The sequence below is a fragment of the Anopheles nili genome, chromosome 2, assembly GCF_943737925.1.
Source record: "Anopheles nili chromosome 2, idAnoNiliSN_F5_01, whole genome shotgun sequence".
Classification (NCBI taxonomy): domain Eukaryota; kingdom Metazoa; phylum Arthropoda; class Insecta; order Diptera; family Culicidae; genus Anopheles; species Anopheles nili.
Genome location: NC_071291.1, coordinates 34,165,845 through 34,190,105, shown reverse-complemented (window position 1 = coordinate 34,190,105; position 24,261 = coordinate 34,165,845). Strand labels below are relative to the sequence as shown.

The window sequence follows — 24,261 nt, the reverse complement described above, 5'->3', positions numbered from 1 at the left end:
TGGCCTACTCAAAAATGGTGCTGCATAAATTATGCCACTTTACCGACGCGGGGCGAATCCGAGCGATTTGCATAATGTATTTTCCCGTGATAAATTGATTATTGCCACGGGTAGTTGAATCGGTTCTCCGGTCGGTCACTTTTTGGGGTGGTTAGTTTTTTGTTTTCTTTTCGAACCGCCACGCATGCAGCTGCATTCTCACTTCCGGGTAGCCGGTTTAGTTCCGGTTTGCAACGCAAACCGATAAACTCTTCGCAAGTGAAACGCAAGGGCTCTTAGAAGACAGTGCGATTTGATTGCCCCTGAAAAAGACTCGAAAACCGTCTCCGTTCGTTCGCTGGTTGGTTACGAAAATCGCGAGTTCACGAAGCATGTGAAATGAAAAAAAAAACAAAAAAACAATAAATATAGCGCCCTGCTCGATGAGTAAATTTTCGATTTCCCAAATGCCCTCGAAATCGGCGAACGTTAACTCGCACGCCCCGCACAAACCAGCAGTAACAAATGGCGCTCGACGATTTGGCGCTATTCCACTTCCAACCATCCTTCCGTAGACGACGACTGCGTGCCTCCGAGCAGCTTTTCCACCCAACGGAGACAAAACTTCATTAATCAACGCGCGTAAATAAGTGCACGAATCGGTTCGGTTCCAGCGCGGAGTAAGAAACAAAACAACGCGCCACGGAACGGGCGCTTGATTGCTGGACATTTTTCTCTCCATTTGCGTCGTCCCCACATAAAGAGACATCGGCAATGGGGTGGGAATCGGAATGGGGTGCAGAGCGAAATTTCATTGAATTACGCCACCGTCGATCACGCCGCCGTCGACGCGAGACGGGCGAGAAAAGTTGACTATAAATTATTTAATCTTCATTCATCTCGAAAATGAACGCCGCTAGATTAGGGAAATTAGTTTGTTTTATTTTCGATAGCGCTCCTCGACCTCCCATCGGCTTGTCGATGTCGGCTAACCGATGGGTTGACATTTTGTCCGACCCCACCGCATGGCTTATGAAGCCCACGAGGCCCCATCAGCGTTGCCTTGCTTTTGTTCACTTTCTTGTGCTTTCTTTTCATTTCGTCGTTGTGTGCTTCGTCATCAGCCACGTCGTCGGTGGCTCCATTTTCGGTTGCTTCATTTGCGTCATTCCATGCGCTTGGTGGGAAGGATGAGAAAAGTGTCGTGACACACACATACACACACACAGTGTTCGAACTTTCAGCGTCGTCATCGTCCTGCTGGGATTTGAAGCGGCTGGTCTGGGTGGTCGGTGAATTTGTTAACCAATAAACCGGCCCAGCTCGATAGCGTGTCTTCTCGCGGGACCGATTACCAGCGGTGACTAGCTAATGCCACATTATCCCTTTTCAAAATCGAAGCCACCGGGATCTCTCACCGGAATTTGACGATTAATCTTCGAACCAAAGCGTTCCCGAAGCGCATTTTCAACGACTAGGGTCGATTTTTTGCTTCTTTTCATTTTTTCCACGCTCCATCACACTGCGCCAACCAGTTGCCTTGGTGACGAATTTTGCAAAATCAATCGAAGCAATCCACTTCGCTCGGTGCGCGCGCAACCGATGACATTTTTTCCCGTGACGTTTTATGGCAGCCTTATTTTGCGATTAAATTTCCCATAAAAATGCACCACCAACTGGCCCGGGGGAACGTCCCACCTGTGTGAAGCGCGTTGTCGGGTGTGGAAAATTTCATAATAACCAGCCCTCGCCCCCGCAATTCACCAGCGTTCCGCTGCCACGGTCCCTGCCTGCTTGGTGGTTGATTGATTTTTAATTAGATTAATGATGCCGCCATTCATCGCGCTCGACACACGACGACTCGACGCCCGACTGACGGTGGGAAATCGCGAGGAGGAGATATTATTTTCGATCAACTGATTTCAATCACCAGATTTAACGGGGTTTGCCTTCCTCCTGCCCACACCGCCCGGGAAGCCCGGGGAAGGTGAGCAAAAGCGCTTTGAAAATCACTAATGAGCCTGTGCCCGAGGGTATCGGGAAACCAAATCGACCGCGCAACGCAACAACGCGAACGCAACAACGCGGAAAGTTGCACCCGGGCAACTAAGGGACACTAATTAGCTTAAATTGATATGCGCGCACGGAGCTGGCCGGCTCGGGTGATTATTCTAATCGCGCGAGCGCGAGTGAAAATAATGGAAATCACCCACGCCGTGGCTATTTTCGAGGGAGGGCGCGGTGGACTTCTTTTGGCTGTGGCGCGTCAATGAGCGGTGATTTTCATAATTTTTCAACCCTTGATTGATTTCGGCAAAAAGCCCTCCACTCCACAGCTCTCGTGCGGCTGTGTATAAATGCATTTAGCATCGCGAAATGCAGCTAATTAATTAGAAAATAGCAACAGCACATAAAAAAGGGGCAATCGAATCACATAATTCCCTCACTTCCAATGTATCGTCCTTCAAAGCGGCAGTTTGGCACGGAAGGCATCGTTTCCGCTTCCAAAGGATGCTTGCTACTTTTTTTATTATTTTTTCGATCCGATTCTTTGTAGTGGATTATCAAAACAGAACAAATGAAACATTTTGCATCGCTACCGATGCGCTTGCACGAGCGATCGAGCTCACCATGGCTTCGTTGGAACCGGAAAAATATCCGATCAAGGATGAAAGACTCGAAAAAATTAAATTCGGCTTGCCTGGAGCAATGCTTCACACTGTGCTTCGCCCAAATTTCACGGCTGGATAAGAAATCATGCCGTGGTGGGTTTTTCGGATGTGCAACATACAAAAGTAATAAGGATTGAAGGAATGTTATGGGATTAATATTTCCGAAGCGCCTTCCGCAAAGTTAATGCCAACGAATCATCCACGCAAAATACTTTCGAACCCCTTTGCCATGCTTTGCTTTATTTTCTCCACCGGTTCGTGGCGCATTTTTTCCAATTTGAAGCATATTTTCGAGACGAAAACATATTTCCAACCCCAACGGCACCGGCTGGTCGAAAGCCGGCTATGTGCTGTAATGAAAGGCTGCGCTTTTTCGCCCAACGCGAGAAAAGCACGACGCCGTAATGCGCTTTCGAGCACTCAATATTTTATTTACATTTCAATCGTCAGCGAGCCCGCGGGGGCTGATCATTCAAAATGGATTAAAGCAATCCCCCGTGCGGCCCCCGGTGCCCACGCATTAAGCCCGCCAAACGGCTCCAACCCACTCTGATGGGGATGATTAAGATGATCCGCACGCTGGCAGGGATCCACGCTACGCGCCCAATGCGGAAGCGTAAGGTACGGCCGAAGTGGATTGATTCGTTACCGATCCGATCCGGTGCACCAGGTTGTAAAGTGCATTTTAATCAACGGCACGCCCGAAAAAACGACCAAACCTCGATATTGGTGCTGGCATCGAGCTGGAGAAATGATTTCCACATCGCCGGGAATGCGGCCTGGAAATGGCAATTGAAATGAAATAATAACAAGAAGAAGAAAAAAAAACAGAGAAAAGCAAAAAAGCGAACGAGTGGTCAAAAACAAAAACCCCTGCACGCGGTACCTTCACGCACGGATCACTGGGGCTTGGGAAAATTTATTCCGCGCTCCGGATGCAACGAAATTAAATTACACCATTTACAGCGCCTTCCACCCACGCACCCGAGAGCACGATCGATCAAATGTTTTGCGTGCGCTGTTGGAGTGCGCTTGTGGGGCTAAATTAATTTTGCCAAATTTCATCTCCCTCCGGCGTGGGGAGCAATGCGGCAAAATGAGCCGCTGTAATGGATTTGGGTGGTGGGTGGAGTGAGCCTCGCACTCATTTAAGGCCAGAAAGAAGCGAGTGCAGCGGGTTGGGTAAGTGATTGCATTTTACTTTCCCTCTAAAGTGAGTGGGGTGAAGAGAAAGAGGCCCACGAGCGCCCAAAATGCATTTGGCAGGCGGCCAATCGCGACCTCCCTTCGGATGTGTTCTGCTGGCTGACACATTCCGGTCCGGTACCATAAATCAGCAAATTACGCATCTGGCCGGTCGCGGTGGCATCGGTTCCGGTTCCGGCGTTGGTGATGCAAAATTTACCCCGGGAGGCAAATTGAATTTATTTGCGAACCGCTCGCAAAAGCTGTCGAAATGTTTGCCAAGGTGAGCGTTCTTTTTTTTTTTGCTAGCTATTGTGTGATGCACTCGCTTTCCCCAAACGATTGTTGCCCTCGTGGACTCATGAATGATAAATTTGCACACTCGCAAGGACATCCCCTGAAGTGGTGGCAGTTAGTTTCCGCAAAAGGAGAAAGCTTTCTTTTTTTTTTGGGAAGTCACAGGGTGCGTGAGATTTTCGCTTCGTTTCGGGGCTGGTACAGCTTTGCCATGCTGCTGAAGCAGGGTGGCCGTAAAATTTCATCATTTTCGGTGTAATCCATCAAGCAGGAGCAATAAATTCGATCGTTGGAGCGATTGACGAGAGCCGAATCAACCTCAGTGCGGCAACACAAACACATTCGAAGGCAAACAACGATTTCCATTACGAATGCCTCAAACATAGTGATATTGCATGCTTCATTCTGTTTTTTTTTCTTCTTTGAGTCAAAAATACACGAGCAAATGTTAATGAAATTCCGGAAAGCTCACATGTTTGCTGGCTAAGCTCTTTGTAGTTGTTTTTCTCGCTTATTGGATGCGATCGATCATCAAATAGTTCGCATTTGCTGACGAGCTACATAAAACTATGTTGAGGATTGCATCATAATATTTCTTTCTGTGCGCATTTCAGCATTAAAAATGTAGCTTGAAGATAATTTGTACAGCCTTATGAGGTTTTTTTATACTGAGTGTTGATAGCTCCAAAACCACTCATCTCTCATATTTGAGAGGATTTGTTTCACAAAATTGAAAGTAATAAAATAACACATTTTTCCGTCTCCCTTTTTCACCGCACAGTGAACGCAGCACAACGAGAGACAGTACCAAAGCAACAGCAAACGACATCAACGAAGGACAGCGGCAGCAGCAGCAGTAGCAGCTCCAACGGACAACCGAATTTGCTGACCAACAGCAACAGTGGCAGCAGTAGTAGCAGCAGCAGCAGCAGTAGTGGTAGCAGTAGTAGTACTAGCGTAAGCAACAGCGGCCCCAGCTCGGCCACAGGTACCAGCGGCAGTGGCAATATCGGCACCACCAGCAGCAGTGGACCGACCATCGGTACCAACAGTGGCAGCAGCAGGCCAACGCCCATCGAAACAACAACGGTCCTGCCAACCGAGCAGACCCGCGTTGGGCCGTACTTTGACGTGGCCGCTTCGAAGAACGTCACAGCGCTGCTGGGAAAAACCGCCTATCTGAACTGCCGCGTCAAGAACTTGGGCAACAAGACGGTAAGTCCGCCTGGCTTTCATTTCGCAACCGGTATGGTATGCTCTTTCGGTGCACCAAAAACCGGACCACCACAGGGCGTTGTAAGGAGTTTGGGCAAGTTTTCATCAAACGGGCTGCACGAAACACGCGGTTGGGTCGCTTTTCGCGTGGTCGATTCGCGCTTGGTGCGAGGCGCGCGCAAATTGAATTTTGGCTCCCATTTCGGTTCATGCAACCGGCGGTTTGGATTCGGCGAAAATGCTCACGAATCACCACGCGGCTTTCCCATTCGCGTGCAACATCAAAAGCAAACGCTGCCTCTGTTCGTTTTGGGCGTTCTTATCATGCTGCTGTTTACTCCGTGGATGAGCGTTAAGCCTTAACGGTAGCTGTGGAAAAGCTAGGGTGTTCTTTACTGGGAAGCGCTTTATTACACACACAAAAAAATGCACCAAACAAACCGACAAAACCGGCTTCGTGAACATCTTTGCGCAAAATGTTTGATGCAAAATCCGTACGCAAGTTGGCGCGTAAGGGTTTTTTTTTTTTCATTTGTTCCATCGCCGACTAATTGCAGTTCACGCGAAGGGACATTTCGCATGCGTGTGTGTCTGTGCGTGTCTTCGCTGTCTATGCGAGATCTCGTGTATCGACCCCCAATACCACCAGGCGCTAATTGAAACGATTTTTCGGCTTCGCAACGGACGTTCGCATCCGAAGAATCCACGCATCGGTAGCAAACGGTTCTGCATTTTGGGATGAATTCCACGTCAGCGAACCGCGCACGGACGTTTCCCAGACCTTTCTCGAATGCACCGTGCTTGGCGTTCGATGTGCGCGATGTTAAATTCATGCTCCCTTTCGATTCGGTGGTGTCGGGATGCGTTGTCAGAATCAACCAGCCCACCCACGTGCGGACATGCGCTAACCACAGCCAACTCGAAGCCAATCCGGTTGGGGCTCCGTTACGGGATTCAGCGAGGGAGCAACGACGCTAAAAAAAAAAGATGATAGCAGAACCTTTGCAACTCGCGTATGCATCTGGCAGCCCGCGGTTGGCGTGTGACCATGGCTAACCAGTAACGGTTGCCTGGCCGGCACAATTGATGATCGCACAAACGGCACCACAGTTGGCCGATCGATTTTCAATTCGAACAATGCGGGGAGGCATGTCCTGTCCGAACCACGGCAACATGACATGGTGGGAGAGAGAAAAAAAAGGAGAGCATAAAGGAGCGAAAAAAGGAACAAGGATCGCCGGTTTATGCGGAATCCCGATTAGAACGTGAACGGGCCGTTGTGTTGCGATGATGATTTTGCCGCCCGTCGTCCGGTACGATGTGTTTCCTGATCGGATGAGTGGCACGGCGATTGTGCTAGGACGAAAGACAAGACAGATCAAAAAAAAGCAGCAGCAAAAAAAAATGGTTGCCGCGAACATACGCGCGCGCAACGAACTCAGACAGGATTGCCGTGGTCGAAGCTAACGAAAGAAAACAAAAATTCGTACGCCATCGAACGAACGGACACGAGAAACGCCGCAGACTTGCCGCTTAAAGTAGGAAAACCCTTTCGATGGAATTGTTTTTCCCTCGAAAAACTGCTCTCACTCTGTCTTTCTCACGCTCTCTGCTCGGTCGCATCTCACTCACGCTCACGCGGTGCGTCGATGGTGTCCAAAAAAACAATTCACTGCGCTCATCGACCGACCGGATGCAACATCCCAGTAGGCTATGGTTTTCGAGCAAACATTCGCATGCACACTGACACGCGCACACATTCACACAAAGCGTGACAATAGATCGGACGTTTGCTGCAGCAAAGACGACGACGACGACGACTGGCATTGGGTGTACACCATGTTGGTGAAATGTGGCGCTTGTTTGGGGAAGAAAGCGAACGGAAAAAAAGGCGAAGAAACAAAAAATACGGATCCTGCTCCCGTGCGGACACAATCGACCGGTTTTGATGGAGCTGCAGTTCGTGTTTCATGTCGAGCGATTTTTGTGCGCTCCTTGGGGTGTTTTCATCCTGCCGACGCTTTGTCCACGTCCGCTCATATCGGATTGAAGGGATTCCGTGTTATGCGTTTCGTTTCGGCGCGTGTCTATCATGTGAAATTATTTTTCAAAAGAAGTTGGCTCAACTCATCGCCAATCGGACACGACAATTGCAGCTGACGACGGGAGCTGAGAGCGGTTGTTCTTCCTTCAAAATAGTTCAACAGAACGATGTGCAACCAAAGAGTCAGTGTTTTCACGATGATTGTGAAGAAATTGGATCGCTGGCAACACAGTTCTTAAAGCCTACAAAGCTGCCCATTTAAAGTGCACATGTTTCGTTTTACCTCGTGACTTGAACCACCGTGCGCCCCGAAGTCACTAAGCCAAACATTGCCTGCAAAAGTACGTTTCGTTTTGCTGCCCCCCAAAATACACACCCGCACACGCAGCCAAATTGTTTAAGTTTGCCCTTTTCCGAAAGTATCTTATTTCCTTACGGGCGGTGGATTTCGCTCGCTGGCTCGCTTTCTCGTCGAAAAGTTTCCACAAATCGATCGCATCCCCGGGAGTCATCCCCATCGATCATCGTTCCTCAGCAGCCCTGTTTCTTTGTGTGCCGTCTGTCAGCTTATCGTCGACGGCAGTAGGCCATGCCAGGCAAATGTGTGTGAGTGAAAGTTCACCGAACAACGCCAACTAGCCGCCTATTGTTATCCAATATCCTTAGCGCAGGTCCGTGGCAGGGAAGCGAGCTTGAGTTTTCCGGTAATTAACGACACCCTTGCAAGAGCGTTCTCATTATGTTTGCTCAGCTGCTGCCCGTTCTCGATGTCCTTTTTGCAGGCAGGCTTCGTGCCGAGGCGCCGGGAAATCCGGTTGCGGATAATGCCCAGCGCCCCCCAGTGCTGTCTGTCCTTTTGTGGGAACCCTGGGTGGATTGTTGCATTCGCTCCGGCGCGTTGGCGTTGGCAAAGCAAACTGCAAGCGAAACTTTTCAGTCGCTTTCCTCTCTCTCTCACACACACACACACACCGGAGGGCCAGAATGAGGAGAAGAAAAAAAAGAACGCACATTCCAACTCGTGACCACCAACGGAGGGAAGTGAACTATGAATTGGACACCATCATCATTGTTAGAACTTTGTCTTTTAAGGCGAATCGCTGCGCAAAGGACATGAACCCAACCCGGTATCGTCGGTTCAGTGTCCAATTTTTTTTATTCTCTCCTGTTCGTTTTCTTAACCAGAAAGGCGCCCACCGTCTGCGTTGGCCAGCAGCAGCAGCAGTTTCGAGGAAAGGAGTGTGTTATTTTGCTCTTGAGCAAAGTCGATAAAGCCCACTCACCCACGGCCACGTGGCCAGTCAGCTCAACGTATGTGTGGCTCTTTTTCTATATCTCCTGCTCTTGTTTGGAACGGCTAGAAGAACGCCTTCTGCACTTGCCCTCCCCGGTGCAGCATAATTAAGGATGGTTTTTCCTCCTCGAGCCGATGGCGGAACAACGGGCCGTTGATTTTGCAGTCCTTTATTTTTTTTTTTGTTTTCCCCGCACGAGCATAGAAATAGTTTCATTTTCTGGCGAACGGCGGGCTCCGGCCATTTCGCGCTCGCGCAGATGGCATTAAGTGCCCCGGGGGCCACCCGGGGTGGGGGAATAAGTTCATGAAAATTTCATTAATTTCGCCGCCTTCCAGGGAATGCCATCTGAAGCAAAAGGGCCGTGTGTCCGGGACAGATGCGCCACCCGCTCATTAGTCGTAATGTGCTCGAATAGGCTGGCACAAAAGTTTACGGCCGAAGTGTCGGTGGCGTAGAATAGCAACAAAAAATCTAAAACCCAGCCGGCAACCGAATCTAAACCCCAACCCACCGTTTATCTGTGGCTTTATTAGTCCACGTGCAGGGCAAGTGGGCGAACCTGGTGGCTTGAAGCCGAAAGCCCACGCTGAAGGTCAAGAAATGGCTGGCGCATGGTTGACGGGGTTTAATTTTCAGCCCCAGTCAAATGGCACCTCGAGAATCGGGCAATCCTTTCAACAAATTTGCCCACATAAAAACCCCCCATGAGGTTGGGTGGGATGTGGGGGGGGGGTGAGGGGGACGAATCAAAACATTCGTCGAACACGAACGGATGGGAACGGCAATGAAAATGTAGCCCGCACAAAGGCCGCCTGTCAAAAGGGATGAAGGGACGAAAAATTCGTTACTGCATTAGACAGCCAAGTCCATTTATCGTTCTGGCACAAATGACATCTTTGCTTGTCGCTTCGTTTCACTTTTTTTTCTCTCTCTCTCTCTCTCTCTCTCTCATCTTTCGAATGGCGTTAGTAGCGCGCGTGGTGGTTGGTTTTTTTTTTTTTGGTCGGCCCTTTTTCGGTATTGAACCGCCGTTATCCGCAAGCGAACCTTCTTTCAACGTGTACTTCGATGGGTCACCATGGCGACCGGTGCTTTGCGCATTTGACGGATGTGCACCATCAGAGGCAACTCGATAAAAGCATAAATCTAAGTGAGTTACTTCCACAACCGACGGATGGGAGGTCGGATCCGATTTTTCCTCCTTCCGAAGGCGAAAGGCCGGCGAACCCGTCCCCGGTGTCTCGTGGCAAAGCCTTCGAAAAGGCAGGGTGGAACGGGCAATTGTGCGCTCGTTTCCTACACCGGTTTTAGCCGTCCGCTTCGTTCGCTCTCGTTGGCCGTCCATCAAAAACCGTCCCCTACGCCGGGACGAACCGGAACGGAGACCATCGCAGGCATAAAACAAACATGATGACTTGTGAAGTCGGCAAGAAGCACCCAGTGCCCACATGTGCGTGTGTGTGCTTATGTGCTTACCGAGAGGTTGTTAGTTCTTTTTTGCTGCTGCTGCTGCGCCGTTCGTTTATGATTATTATTATTCTTTCCATTTCATCCAGTTTTCGGTGGCCATGAATAAAACATGACCGGTGGCAGAAGTGGCTGCCTCGATCCGGACACGATCGAAACGAGATTCTCGCCTCCCCCCTTCGGGCGGGAAAACAGACCCGATCCGCTTAGCATGAGACACGAGCCAATAAATGGGGAACGTGGGAGCGCACTGCGAAAGGACACTCGGGGTTGGGCTGGTGCGCCAGGCACCGAGCTTTCTCGAAACCTCCGGAAAACGGAAGTGTACGAAAATATTTATGCAAACTCGCATACACTGGTTAAAGACAGTGCGAGGGTGGATCTGTGCACAACGCGCAACGAAGGAAAAAAATCCTCCGCCCCGAACCTCGAACATGCACCGGAAGCGCTTTCTGTGCAGGGCGTGTGGTCGTGCATTGGTCGTTAAAAATGCACTGTTTTTTATTGGTTTTGAAAAAAAAACGAAGCAACTTTATTGGTTCTGCAAATTTACGGACGTTTCTTTTCGGGTGCAAAACCAACAGTAATTTGATGTATCTAGTTTCGTTTAACTAGTAGTAAAGAGTATTGCAATTGACAATCAAAACTTCGTACAGGTTTATCGATTAATTTGGGGATAGCTATATATTTTCAAATTCTGTTGAATTCAATACAGAAAATATTACTTTGAAATATACCAATTTTAGCGTAGCTAAATACCAAACAAATTCCTGTATACAATTCCACAAAAAAGAAACAGTATAGAGAGCAAATATAATGTTCAGAAATACTTCCATTTTTCAAACAAAACAAGTTCATTCCCTCTAAATCGTGCTTTTTTTTAACCCGTTTGACAAAATTTGCAGTTCATTCAATTGAAATCAGCATTGTTTTTCACGAAAAAAAAGAAACAATGTAGCGATGGTTTTAATCATAATCAATTCTGATTACCAGTGGCTCATACTTCCCAGGTTAATTCCCTTTAAATCTTGCGGGAATTTTGTCCATTCGAAACAATTTGAATGCGTTGTGGTTCATTCAATTGAAATCAGCTTCCAACACCATGCTTGAATGATATATATTGTCATATCTCACCTACACCATACCTCAAATGTGCCATTTTTTGCTGGAACTCCCTGCCCAAGGCCACCGAACTGTTGAGCATCATCGAACCTGCTGATCGCGAGAAAACATAACGTGCCTGGCGTCTGGCAAGACGTTGACCGTGTTTCCGAATCGAGCCACTTCACTATCGTATCCGAGCGAACAAACAATTTTCCTGATTAGGTGTTTTCTCCCGTCCCGTGGCCGTTCAATCAACTAATCAACCGAATGGATGCAATCGCTTTTGTCGTTGGCGTTTTTTTTTCTTCCTCCCTTTTCTCCGTCTTCATTTTCTTCCCATCGGCCGGCAGTTTTATTGCCCCAGCGGTGCAGACGACGCGGGAAGAAGCAACAACCAACAACAACAAAAAAACACAGAAGACAGCACGTCCGCAAATCAATAAAGAATGCAAGGGTACAAAGCATTTTGAAAATTGATATTTTTCGATTCGATACCCACTATTGAGCGCTGGGTGTGGGTGGAAATTGGGATTGCTAACGGTCTAACGAGTTGCAGAAGCATCTCGCAGATTATAAAAGAAAACCGCAGCAATGCATTTCGTGATGCTTCAGCAGATCCGCTTAGAGTGATATGACGCCCGAGGGAAGCCGAAAATGTAGCTCTTTAAGGTGCATCATCACGCGAACAAGCGAAATTTTTGTTGCACAGAGTTGGGTTGTATTTTTCCAATTGAAAATTCCATGCTCACCGATCGCCCTAAACACCTTGCTGTTATGACTACGCCGTGACGCGGGGCAAATTTCAGTGACTGAATTTAATTACACACCCACCGGTTTGGCGAAACGACGATTTTCCATCACACCCCGTGCTGAATATGAATGTGCTTCGAGAATGCGCCACCATCATGGAGTCCCCTTTTTACCACGCATTGCCATAAATCGTCCCGGCGATCGGGCAGAAGCAGCAAAAACTCCCCATCCATCCGGTAGGTCCGTGGAAATGGAAGCCAAAACGGCCGCATTACACCATAAGGCACTACGATGGCGTGTTCCAGAGAGAGAGAGAGAGAGAGAGAGAGAGAGATGGAACAGGACCGGCAGCAATTTAATTACACACCCCCACAGATATGGCACCACCTTGCGATGCGAGCGGACAACTGAAAGAAAAAAAAAAGGGATCTGAACCATCTCGCCATGCACCCGAAGGAGCAATTTTTTTAATAGAAAAACGCAAACTGATTCCCATTAATATTTAACGAGACAGACTATTACTTCATTGATTTTTATCGGAGTTATGTACTGCGTCGTGATGATGGCCCCGTACGACGCGTATTCTCGCAACGGTTCTGGCTCCGATGGTGGTGCATGTTTTACACCGTCATCGGTCCACTCGGCTGTCGTCGTCCTCGGACCGGTTCCCGCTGGGGGTTTCATTGGTATCCTGACGTCGAGCTGCCTCGTTAAGTACACCATTCATCCCGCTCATCTTAAGGGAGTCACACAACACACACACACACAGTCACGTCCTTCCGAACTCCATAATGGGACATTATTAGTGGGTGAAGGAAAATGAACGACTCGCAACCCGCAAGAACTCGGTGTTTGACAACAAAATTAAAACCCCTTCGGCAACCAAAAAAAAAAAACATCTGTGTTCCCAAAGCAAGAGAGGGAACGATGGTGGACGAAGAAACTTGAGCTGGTTTAGTTTGGTTCGGGTACTTTGTCTTCTCGGATGATTTTCGTGGCCAACACCCGCATACGCGAGCACGACCGCACCACCCGCGCAGTGGCAGTGGTTTTGTTGGAAAAGTCAATCAATATATTCGATTATGTTGTCTCATGCATTATTCAAACGCGCGGTACGACCGGAGCACCACCCGGAGCAGCAGTCGGGTTGATCCGGACCGGGCTCCGTGTGGTGTGGTTGTGTTGTCGAGCTGTTAGTGGCCTTTCGACGGACTGTACGGAGCAGCGTGGTTTACAGGATTATACGAACAGCTTTATTTATGATGATGCAAACTACGCCAATGGCTAATGATAATCGCTCGATGTCGTAGTGCATAAATCGAGTATCTTTACCGGTTATTAGACGGGTTTGGTGGCTGGCAGGATGGCTGGAGAAAAAAGAAACTCCTACACAAAAACATGGGGCGTTATGGGAGGGACCGAGTGAGCGGTCAGCTGTGGGGGGAGAAGAGCTTTCGAGCACCGCAAACCTGGGAGGGAAGGGTTTTGTCGTGCTTTTGCTATGTAATTTCTATGGCACACACATTTGCATTGTAAACGACACGCGACGACGATGGAATTGATGCTGATAGACTGGGCGGAATATTGGGAACAAATAATCAAGCGGCTGCTCAACATGTGCTTGAGGGTTATGGTGGAGCTAAATATTTCCAAAACACGCTATTTAAAATAAATAATCGTATGATCTACCTCTTGTTCCATTGTCATTTGATCCACGAAGCATGTGTGGGGAAAGTGCCAGGTGAAAGCATATCATCATATGAGGAGAATTTGAATTTGTATTGAAAAGGTACTAAATGAGGTTTATTGCAGCATTTTATATGCTTTAACAATACATTGGAAATACATTAATGTGACAATCGCTTCTATAGGCGAACAGAATTTACAAGCTAACAGTCTGAGATGCAACAAAATGGAAAACCTTTGGAAATTTAATATTTTGAAACATTTATTACAGAACCAATCGTGGTTAATTTACGCCACTTTCAACCGCGCACTAAATGCAACGGACACACCTACGAAACACCCCATGTAATGAGAATGTAATCGAATATAAATCACAATCGACACCACTCTATCGAAGGCTAATTACGGCTGGCCTGTGGTTGGAAAGTACGAACACCATCTGCCTGATAGCGCGTTTTTCGTCGGCACATCCGGCCCGATATTTGCTGGGATTACCTCCCAGCAAACACGCTGGCTAGAAAAAGAGCCTTCGCACGTTTCGTTTACCCACACGAAACCTCATGAATGCAAAATGCCCGTAATTACCTTTTGCCTTTTTAGCGGCACTGTTTGCTCGTGTGCCGGTGAACAAACACGAGCTCGTGCAAATGAATCCGAGCACCGGTGGAAACCCCCGCTTCACTATAGGCGCTATTGAAAATGAACTTTGTACCGAATTTAATGACCAAATGCGAAAACCCCCGAAAACAAAAAGACCAACACCGACCGCTTGGGGCTACCGCCCAGTTGATGTAATCAAACCGCATTTGTTTACTCCTTTTTCAAGTGAAAAAGCATTTCCCCGCCGGTGGCATGAGATTTGATATTCACTTTTCCGCCACCGGATATTAATAGTTGCACGTTCACATTGACCACGGTTCGCTTCCGCTGTTACACCACGCGTGATGTTGAGAAAAGGCGGCCAAACAAACCAAAAAAACAAAAAAACAAATGTACAGCCAATCTTCGCCGAATAGTCAGAGGTTAAACGCTGTGGCATGCGAAAAAAAACACCCGCAAAACAAGAGAAGAAAAAAGGAAAACTGTCCCCTCGTGCGGTGTTTTCACCGTCCTCCCATAGGTCCCCAACGTGGGGGCGAAAAAACAAACGCGCGCGGTCTTTTGTTACCCCCATCCGAACCGCCCCAACGTGAGACAATTCCGTTTTCGACGAGGTCCTGTTTTTTTGCCGCGTGCCATCGGTTCTACATAACAACAGCCTCCCGAACGACGGTGGAGCTCCCAAAAACATTCGTGGATAATTTATTCCTGCTGCATACGGGCAATAAATATATTTTTATTTTATTTATTTTACTCAACCCACCCACCCGCCTGAACGGTGGACGATGGATCCACCCGAGGCAACTCCCGGTGGCTAATAGTGTTCTTTTTTGTTTTCGTTTTTTTCTTTTTGCCCCACCATTTTGTCTCCATTTGCGCTCGTGTTCCGTGTCGTGGCCGTGCTTTCGTGACCCTCTGCATGCATGTCCAATCCAGCCGGAAAATCGCTACATCGGTCGGCACCGAATGGCCATTTTCACGGTACAAGGACACCGCTAGATTGTGTCTCCTCGCCAAATTGGTTCAGTTACGTCAGCGTTACGGGAGCGCTGGCGGACGCGTGGAAGCCGGAAATGAAAGCCTCATCCGAAACCGGGACCGTGTGGTGGGATGAATCCATGTTTGAGGAAATTTTACGACCACTTGAACTCACACACCAGACCCACGAGGATGGATCGTGCATGCTCTGTGTGCACGTAAGGGTAGCTTTGGCAGGGCACCGTGGACACCGAGGTGCAGAAACGGTTGCGAAAGCATAATAAAATAAACCAATAGAAAAACCCAGCACGCAAATCAGCAGCTTTACAGATGCATGAACAAAAAAGTGGCCGAACCACAAACCGATGCGGAAGCACACGGGCAGCAAAACACAGCAGCACCGATAAATGGATCAAGTTTTAGCTATATCAATCCGTTCATCAATCCACCGTGGTGGAAAATTGTGCCGTTCGATAAAACGACATATACAAATGGCTGAATGGCTAGTGCTGTCTCTTATCAGTAAAAGGTGGAATGTTTTTTCCATGTTTGCAAGTCAAAACATTATATCACTGCAATTTATTAGCATATCCTGTACCCCATAGTTCCATCAATCAACGTCATCAAATCAAGCCATTATTTTGAACAAACTAATGAAGTAGTTATTAACCTAGAAAAATTTAGCCTTACCTATTGTCTAATTGTGCCTTATCATTAAACCATGCTTTTTGTATGTAGAGTTTAAAAACCACTGAAATGTATAACTATCTATATCAAGATAGGTTCAGTATTGATTTGGTTTATAGATATACGTCACCAAATGAAGCTATTATGTTGCACAAACTAATGATGTTTTTTATCAAATTCTAACGTTTCAGGCGATAAATAAAAAAAATCATCATGTATGTATGCTGATACTAATGGGTTTATTTAAAATGTTTTAAAAATCAATAACAAAACCCTTGTTTCTCAATCTATATTGGTTACTCTTGTATACTTTTACTCACAAATGGTATTCGGGGCTGAACTAAGTGTCTGAAAAATAATTTAAATCAAATCTTATTCAAAAGAACTTAAGCCTTGCACACAACAGGTATAAACTAGAAAAACCTATCCTACAAGCTCCCTGAAGAAAAATATGACGTAAATGTCAAATTTAAACAGACAAACGCTAGCTCAAGCACACAACATTTCCATAGAATCCAACGCAGTAAGCAGCCTCCATCCGGTAACATACTACATGCTACCGGAGTGGCTCACGAAATGATTATTTTCGCAATCGAACCACATGCCCACATGCTCATATGCCCACCGTGAACGCACATTTAAAATGTAACAGAAATTAAAAATGTATCGCACCCGTTACAGCACGGCCGCGGCTTATGCCTTCCGCTCCGGACGTGCTGCGAGCTGGCGAGGCTTGCGAAAAAGCATCCCAACTTATCTTCCCACGCCCATGCAATGTGCCCACGCGATGCTACGCTTCCGCAAACGGCGAGCGAAATTTTAAGGGCTTCCGCGTCGAGCATTCGCACTGCCACCGGTCGAAGCTTATCACGGCCAAACGAAGCGCGACGGAAAAATCGCACGTGTGGAGGCGGTTTTTATGTGCTTTCGCCGGATCAAATATGTATGAATCAATTAAAGCCTCCACGGAGGGAGCCTTGCGTGTTCCGTGTTGACACGTGTCCGGTGACGCGAACGAAACGCTACCTATAATATGGTTTCGCTTTCGGCTTGTCATTTTTCGGAGAAAACTTTTTTCTTTATTGTTGGTTTTTTTTGTGTGCTCTGTTGCCACCGCTGCCTGCTTGGCCGCCATTTGGAAGCCTGAGTGTCACATTTCGTCCACCGTGTGTCCCTCCCCACGTGCTGTTTAATGGTGCGTGGTGGCGTACAGGCGTACCGGGTGGTATCGGGTGTGCGTGAGTCGTTTTTCGCTGTGGACCCTTTCGTGCTCATGATTTGTGATGGTCTAATCTTGTGCTTAAGTGCTGAAGTATGTTCCGTTCGTTCGTTCGTTCGTTCGTTCGTCCACCCGCTCAAGTGCAGCAAGATAGCGTGCCGGGAGCGGTGTACTACCAAATAATGCCGTAATATCGGCCCTCGCATGGACAGCCAATAAATTTTCACACTCGACGTGCCACGAAAATTGGCTCACCCTCGGGGCCGAGTGGTGGGCTAAGATAAATTGATTGTTTAACCAACGAGAAGGCTGAACAACCAGGCGCCTCCATCGTGCGAGCCAACGTGGACACCCCCGAACGGGAGCGTTTACTTTTAGTTGTTTTTTTTTTCGCTATTAGGCTCTTGCAGGTCTTGGTGAATTGCAATAATTGCGAACAACAAAACATGAAAAAATATTTGCATAACACGAAACATCATTTGCAGCAGAAACACGGAGGGGAAAGAGCAAATTTAACGGCTGATTAAAGAAAAACACTCAACAATATCATTACAAAACACACGATGTGGCGATACTGTGCCGCACAATTTTTTTGCAGTGATTTTTAAGCTGCAATCAATGCTAAATATCCAAGCAAGAAATATTCTTTCTCATATTTAATACTGCCTTTAAAGGTTTTTGAATGTTTTCATACACCGAATAAAATGTCCTCACTATCAAACCATTTTAGTACCATCACCGTCGCAATTTTCAAATAAAAATTTTTCGATCCTAACAGATTAAACAAGCCTAGTTGCGAAAGCAAATTCTCCCCGAAGCGTTATTAACAACTGAAAATGAACAAGCGCAAAGTGCACTTCTCAACGGCGATCAAATCAACTGCCATTAAAGCAAGCGATCGAAGCTAGTTCCTGGGAAAAAAACACTCAACCAAGCTCCTCCGCAGACCAGGCTGGCTGCAGGATCGTGTACGATAAATCGTGCCTCGTGCCGGAATGGCATTCACCAGATGCGCCCAGTCCCGGTTGAACCTCCACCAACCGACGGGTTTTGAAGCTAATTGATTTCATTATTCATGACATCGAACATTGTTGCACTCTTCGGTGCACTTTTCTATTCCGATTACGGCTGTCTTCGGCAGCATCTGGATAAGCTCGTTGCCCTTCGACTTCCGAACCGCCAGATGCAATTGCCCGTTGCCGTTGTGTCGATGCTCCGGTGGGAATAACTCGCATTACCGTCAGCGTTGCATCGTTGCGCACCGGTTGGATAAGCTTTTTATGGTAGGAAAAAAAAAAAGAGTGCTCCACTCTACCCCGGACACATGCACCCGGACGCAGCGGATATAAATCCGACATACCCAACCGTCGTCCTCTTCGAACAAAATGTTGCGTGGTCATGGAAAAGAACCACCCAACCGCATAGGGTACTGGATTTCTTAGCCGGAAGTTCACCTCGTGCGGTACAGTGACGTTGTACCACGATGTCCGTGACACTTTTCCACTTGCCTTCGTCTCGAATTACCCGAGTAATTGCCATCGCAATAGGGAGGTTGGTAAAGTGGCCACCGAGGCGGTGCTGTTGTGTTTCAAGAATGTTGCTCAACCCTGCCGTCAATCGCTTTACGGAACAGCACGAATCATTCTGAAAATGTGACCATCTCCACCCCACGGGGTGGTCGGTTGCACACCAGCCAGTTCACTAGCCTCAATGCGGTCGGCAACCGTACGACGTACAAATCGTCCGGTTGCGTGCCTTTGGCCCCTTTCAACAATCTTTCGAACAGGACCGACCGGGTGGACAGAAAGACAGCAATGGCCAAGCGCTTGGCTTCATTTTGCAATAACGTGCAGCAAAATGCAACCCCAACCGGGTTGGCTATTAAGATGATAAACTCGAGCGATTTGCAGCTTGTTGCTTAGCAGCGGGTAAATGATGTCGAGAAAAACGGACACATTTTTCGGTCGAAAGTGCGTTTCTCGTGCTCGGGAGGATGAAATAGCTCTATTGACGGTCAGAAGATGGGAGTTTTTCGAAATCGAACTCGGAAATGACGACTTTTCGACGAACTCCATGAAAAACAAGACCTACTTTGATCGGGTGGAGCCGATTCGTTCTAGTAGCAGTAGCTCTATGATGAGATCTGTCAACAAAAAGGGAAACGTCACTTCCAAAGAGCACCGTCGTGTCGTACATCGTGCATAAATCAGATCATTCCAAGCTCATCATGAATCCTAGCTAGTTCATTCGTTACACCAGCGCTTTATCTCTTTCTCTCTATCCCATTTCACATGACAGATGCTGCTGCAGGTGTCCTGGGTGCGCCATCGGGACATCCATCTCCTGACCGTCGGTCGGTACACGTACACTTCCGACCAGCGGTTCCGAGCGCTGCATCATCCGCACACGGAGGACTGGAGCCTGCAGATCAAGTACCCGCAACACCGCGACTCGGGCATCTACGAGTGCCAGATCTCGACGACGCCCCACATGAGCCACTTCGTGCATCTGAACGTAATCGGTAAGTGCCTTTCGTCGCTTGGTCGAGGGAAAACCAACACCACCCACACCGAGCACGGTTCTGGGACGTGTTCCAGAGTGCACCAGTGACCCTGCCTTGAATTCCATGCAAATCGTGCCCGGACCAAATTCGGGGTGCTTCGGCGAAAAGGCTCCGTCCGAACCGAGATGGGTGAGATCGGCCAGGACGACCGAGCGTGCCGGGGGTTGTCGGAGCAATTTCTAAATTAATTTTAATTCCCAAACGGTTTGACCGCGTCGTAAAATCATTTCACTGAGCTCCGGACGCCGGGCGGTGCAGCAAAACACTGCAAGGCAAAAATGCAACCCTAACAGCATGCGCCACACTGCACTCACTGGGGAATTCAATCGGCCAGCTAGCTGGATGCACCGGCCTGCACCGTGATTTGTAGTTCGTGCGAAACGGACCTATTTGGAGAAGACAGTGCGCACCAGCTGCAATCGTGCTTTAAAGTTTTTCATATTTTCGTTTAAGTTCACGCGAACGAGGCTGGAGCTGAGAAATTTACATTCCTCCTGACTGGACTGGATAAGCCATAACGCCAGGTGCAATTATGCTTCGGTTCTTGGAAGCTAGCGCACAATTTCTTTCATGTTTCCTGCTTCCCAATGCGGAGCTTCCAAGGAATCCATCAGGGTACGGACGCATAATTGCAGTGAAGCAAAAGCTCATTTTTGTTGACTGAAAGTTGCTTTTTCAAGGCAAAGGAAGGCTTTTGATTTTAATTTTGCAACTTTGAATTCACTTCAATGGGAATCTTGAAATGGTTACCATGAAGGTTGTCAAAATTATAGTTTAGAATTAATGTGAACAATAGCACAAAATAAATGAAGCTAGCTTTGGTTGTTCTTCAATTGTTGAATAATAATTATGAGTTTATTTTCAAATAAAGCTTGCCGTATTAAACTCTGTTTTGGAGGCACTTCCCTGGCCGGTTCTCTCGAGTTTACATAATTTAAATTCCATTGCTACAAGTCCTCAACTACGCATGTCTCGCATGTCCACATCGCCCCGAGCGAGGTACATCCAAGCGTTCATGTTTGTTTCGCCAACTACTCATCAATCAAGGCCTAATGGTGCATTAAATGAAGCAGCATATCTTACGGAACATTAGCCAGTGAATGCAACGTACCCGTCGATTATCGATCCCGATCGAGAGCGTGCGGATTGGCAGGCTACTCGAATCAGGCTATGAAACGGCACTTAACGCAATCTGCACCCTAGCAAACACCACTCGCCTGATACCAAGCCGGCTCGCTAGCGCTAGAATGCTGTCGAATGCTAATCCATTCTGATCCACTGACTTCCAAGCGGCCAAATGCCACTTATCTAATTCCTCCCGCACGCCACACAAACATGTTAGCCAAAGCGTGCATTAACGCAACTAGCTCACACATCGCGAGTGAGTGCTCTATAATATGCACAAATTTACCGAAAATGTATTAGCGCAAACAATGCCGCTGCCCAGCGCGAGTCATCAAATGCTTGCTGCTCATTACGCGGCATCAACTGCCATGGGATCGGTTGCGGTAGCGGAAAACAATCCGAAGCATTAGCCGCAGGGCAACGTGTGCATATTTCGGTAACAAAATAATTCAACAACGGCCGTGCGCTGATAAAACAAACGCACACTCGGCTGACGTATGCACCGTTGCATCGATGGTTTTTCGATCGTGCACTTTTCTTCTTGATCGGCTCAAAAATGTCCCCCCTTTGGCGGCTGTAAAAGCTCGCCACATTTACTGCATAAAGGGATGTGAATGCATCCAGCTGCATCAGTTTATTTGTGTGTGTTTGTGTGTGGTGCATCGCACAATTAAACGACGCTCGGTTGGATCGGTTTTCTATCGGTGAGCAGTGGCTGTGTTGACTCTTCGCCGCAGCGGTATCGGCAAAAGCACCTCGGAAACGATTGCAATAATTTAGCGTGCTTCCATCGATACCATCGGTGCATTGGTGCACTGCTGCAGCTTTCCTGGCCACCCAGAGGATGGTACCATTCTTCTGCTCGATCTTTGCGACACGCAGCAGTAGAGCGCATCATAAAGCGCTTCGCCTTTACCGGCTGTAAACAGGGCCATTACGGCAGCATCCCGATACGGTTGTGCCTTTCTTGTGTGTGTGAGTGTGGCATCGTGTGTGGCACCGGCTCCGTGTCCTTGTTCCAAGTGTCCAAACTCATTTAGTCGCTCGTTGGTCGGATGCCGCAGGATGCCAACGCCGTTACTGCAGGTACGGTCGCTGCCAAACGCTGCACCAACGGCTCGATTTAATTCTTACCACCGTTGAAGGGACTTTTAACGCCATCGCTCGTGGTGAGGATCCATCCGAACGGCAGTCGAAAAATAAACAATTCGAACCCTTCCTGGGGAGGGGGACCATTTCCGTAGGGATGGCTGACCTTCGCCGGTTTCGGTTGGCGCAGCGGGCTCAAATGTTTGCCAAACACTGGTTTTTAGGGGGCAAGGAAATTGAAATCTCCCATTTCGGGCAAGGCACACCGAGCCTCGACAAAATTTATGTGTTCCGATGGATGTGATGCTTCAGCCGGTGATTGGAATCTCAATTGCGGGACCACATTGAAGATTTCGGTTCCGCATGTCCGTAGCTCGAATTCGATTTAACCTAAGCCACACGGTCACAAAACGCGAGAAGCGAGACAGCTTCTCAACCTTTGAGCACAACTCTGCACGGGAAGCATCGTTTAAGATTATTTACGAGGCAAACTGCTGTTTTTTCCCTTTACAAAACTCAACTTTTAAAGCCAAATGTCTCAAGAATGAACGGAATTCAAAGAATTATTACCATAACTCCACTAAACTTAGAATAGGTACAATATGTTCGCGAAACCGCTTTCGTAAAGTGCAGCTGGTTGATTTTAAAATTAGTTTGCTTACGTTGAAACTATGTTGCAGTCTGACACCGAGTTGTTTGAGTTCTTCCGCTTATTTGGGTTACCCATTAGATGATGGAAAGACTCGGAAGCTTTTTGAGTTCCTTTCATATGCTAGCTTCTTAGAAAGGCAGGCGTAGTATAGCTGCATTACTGAATGCACTCGTAAATCGGAATAGTTCCAAGAAAAAGAGTACCTGCAATTTCTTAGCATGATATATCCACAGCACGATACGTTCACAGGATGCATGCATTGCCACTTGCAGGTCAAAATCACAGCACTATTGCAACCAAGAAATTATTCGGATGATTGAAACTCCAACCAAAGGACAAAATTCTGGTTTCTATGTAGCTATGCAGCATGAAATGAATTCGCAAGAGAGTACAACTGTAGGTCTTTCATAATAAAAATTCCTGTATATGAATGAATTCAGTATATGAACATTCCTGTGAACTGCACGAAACAGCACAATTTTTTCAGTCAGAAATAGAGGTCAGACATTTTCGTGTTTGATACATTATGAAAGAGAAGCCGAAAACCAAACAAACTATATTTAAGCTAGCAAATCAAAAATAATGTAATATTACGCAGTTCGAACAGTTCCAGTTATTACCTACGAGGTTTATTTTAGGTTTTTAATTCGAAACGAAATTATTACCAACGGCACAACCTCAATATTGGCATTCCAATGTCGCAATAAATGAGATCTTGCACCAACATTTCACCCTGCAAAAAGATCGACATGAAAATCAAAACAAGAACACCTCTCGAACCATAAGCTCTCATTGCCAGCTTGCAGCCCCAATTCCATAACCACAAAAAGCACCCAGCAATGTAACTCGACATCACGAAGCTAATTGAGCTGAAACCACCACCATCCAGGGAGCTCCATTAAACCTGGCGGTGGCACGCGAACTCCAATTGTTAGGCTGGTGCAAATACAAATGGTGCAACGACGCTCCGTGCCACACACAGCCCCAGCAGATTGAGCCGCTCACCGACGACACACGACGGGTTGGTATCGCCGATAAATCACTGCCAAACTTCGAAAGCAATTTTCCGTATCAACTCCCCCTTCGACCACCAGCCAGCAGCGGGCGAATGCACGACGCTCGACTGATGGAACACTCCTCGGTGCCAGGGAAAACCTAGAAAAACTACGGAAAACAGCACTGCACCATGCACCATGTTGCCTCTGTTGCGATGGTGAACGATGGCGCCACGATAAATCCCCGGGCTCATTTGCATTCGGAAGAAATAAACCAAACCACTCGCTTAATCGACAAACTCATAAAACTGAGCAGGGCGCAATTAAAACCATCGATAAATATTAGAGCGCGTAGATTCGCTTCGGTACTCGGGGCGTGCCGGATCCGAGCTTACGCCGCCACCGTATGGGGTTGGAGGACACTTCCGGTTTGCGAAAGGTCGAAAGTTTCGCCCGAGCTCACGCGGGAAGCACCATTCCCGGTGTAAATCGCTTTTTGTCCGCTCGGTTACACGCAGAAGGCTCTTCGGGATCCCAAAAATAGCACACATCCTCTTACGGTGCTGAACCTCAGGCCATGGCTCGAGCAGGGACGAAACTTCGCTCTTGGATCGCTCGCCTTTGGCGCGTTGAAAGCACGGGCACAAAGTTGCAAA

At 47.6% G+C, this 24,261-nt stretch overlaps 1 protein-coding gene across 1 annotated transcript in view; it reads left to right on the top strand.

The window, feature by feature from the left end:
• LOC128721401 (uncharacterized) overlaps nt 1–24,261 on the top strand; it is a 69,867-nt gene that overhangs the window by 31,728 nt on the left and 13,878 nt on the right. The window contains exons 2-3 of the mRNA XM_053815153.1: nt 4,915–5,348; nt 19,480–19,702. Of these exons, the coding sequence (XP_053671128.1) occupies nt 4,915–5,348; nt 19,480–19,702 (657 nt within the window). The remainder of the gene's footprint in view (nt 1–4,914; nt 5,349–19,479; nt 19,703–24,261) is intronic.